The sequence below is a fragment of the Amphimedon queenslandica genome, unplaced genomic scaffold (genome assembly GCF_000090795.2).
Source record: "Amphimedon queenslandica unplaced genomic scaffold, v1.1 AMPQUscaffold_4879_Cont23145, whole genome shotgun sequence".
NCBI lineage: Eukaryota > Metazoa > Porifera > Demospongiae > Haplosclerida > Niphatidae > Amphimedon > Amphimedon queenslandica.
Genome location: NW_003554812.1, coordinates 1 through 1592, shown reverse-complemented (window position 1 = coordinate 1592; position 1592 = coordinate 1). Strand labels below are relative to the sequence as shown.

Sequence of the window (1592 nt, the reverse complement as noted above, 5' to 3'; positions counted from 1 at the left end):
ATACACTGCTGGCCCTGTTGCTGGAATGGCTTTAGCTGGAACCGCATTAGCTGTAACAATACCAATTGATATTGATTCTATTATATATCATAGCTACAACATACACAAAGCAAAAAATGACCCAACTGGAAGAACAGCAAGCAATAAAGCAGTGAAAATGTTAAATAACACAATAGAAGGATTGCTCAAAGGTACAGTGTATATGTGTTATACATAAATATAGGAATTATAATAATTTCATTAGGCATGTGTCATGCAATTGATGAAGTTGAGTATGAAGTTCAAATTGGAAAAAATATTCTAAGGGATGAGAATTGTGGCTATGAAATTGAGGTGCCAGTAAAAAGAAAAGAACAGCATAAAGTCACAGTTCGTACTATCTTCTCTGGTCCATTTGTTTTTCCTGGTGGGTATACTCTTGTAAGTGCTGTATATGATATCACAATGCCAAAGCTACCTCAACCAGCAACCATTAAGCTGGAGCATTGTGTTGATGAATCTGATCAGACTAGACCAGATTTGTGTTTTGCCATTGGTAGCATTGACTTGAAGGAAAAAAAGATAACCATTGAAGAAGTGGATCAAGAGTTTAATGGATCAATTCAACAAAAAAGTAGCTGCCTGTTATGCATATTGCACAAGAAAACATTGTAAGTGTAGTAAGCTATGTGTGTTAGTTGCTACTAATCCTTTCAGGCAAGACAAAGAAGTTGTGAAATATGCTGCTCAATGTTTTTATGAGAGACAATACAAGAACTTTTGGATTCTGAATATTATCTTTACAAAGTTACTCAGTGCTAACTTCAAGGTACACATGTATTTTATAAGTATATCATGCAAGTTATACTTACTCCCCTATTTTAGTATGCTCAAGAAAGATTTGGTTTTGAAGGCTCATGCAATTTATTTTTCTTTGATTCTTACATGCTCTCTCTTGACCTAACTTGCTTTAAAAATTCACATGAGTTCTCAGGATGGATGGTATCACCAAATGAAGATGAAGAAATGCCCAGCACTGTTAGTTACACTTGTAATATTACTTATTGCTATGATATTGTATAGATATCAATGGAAGACATTTACTGTGCTGAATTGAGGGAAGGGAGTGCTAAAGTGCATAAAAAAGCATTTCCCTCAATCAGTTTATATGTTTATATTTTCGATGAAAAAACTGCTACTGATGAAATAGATGTGTCATTCAAAATTGGAGGAACAAACTTAAGCATTAATATCAATCGTCAAAAAGAATAGATTTGTGCTTTAGTGATAATTATTGAAATCTACTTTTAATTATTTGAATTGTGATGATTACTGTATATACATGTAGAATTGTAGATAGGCCAAGCTGGTATGATTTTATTATTTTGTGTGCATTACATATTATGAAGTACAGAATTTAATTCTCAATAACTTTGTTATTTTCAATCAAATCATAATGGATACTTTGCTAAGTAAACTAGTTGTTGTGTTGGTATCAGTATATGACTTTAATTATCAACCCTGGGCCTAACAGCCCTTGGTATGATAAAAACCNATCAATGCCTCACCTTGTTATACATACACATGTAATAGCATAAAAATAGCTAAGAAGG

General features: G+C 32.9%; 1 protein-coding gene across 1 annotated transcript; it reads left to right on the top strand.

Annotated features, from left to right (window-relative positions):
- The first annotated feature begins 6 nt into the window (after positions 1-6).
- On the top strand, positions 7-1430 carry LOC109592526 (uncharacterized). Its single transcript, XM_020007956.1, has 5 exons — positions 7-191; positions 245-650; positions 697-808; positions 865-1017; positions 1063-1430. The coding sequence occupies exons 1-5, from the start codon at positions 26-28 to the stop codon at positions 1249-1251; spliced, it is 1026 nt and encodes a 341-aa protein (XP_019863515.1). The 5' UTR covers positions 7-25; the 3' UTR covers positions 1252-1430.
- Positions 1431-1592: the final 162 nt, after the last annotated feature.

Coding starts and splice junctions, on each gene's coding strand:
- LOC109592526 (XM_020007956.1), top strand. CDS start 26: ATGGCTTTAGCTGGAACCGCATTAGCTGTAACAATACCAATTGATATT. Junction 809..864: donor TACTCAGTGCTAACTTCAAG/GTACACATGTAT, acceptor CCCCTATTTTAG/TATGCTCAAGAAAGATTTGG. Junction 1,018..1,062: donor ATGAAGAAATGCCCAGCACT/GTTAGTTACACT, acceptor GATATTGTATAG/ATATCAATGGAAGACATTTA.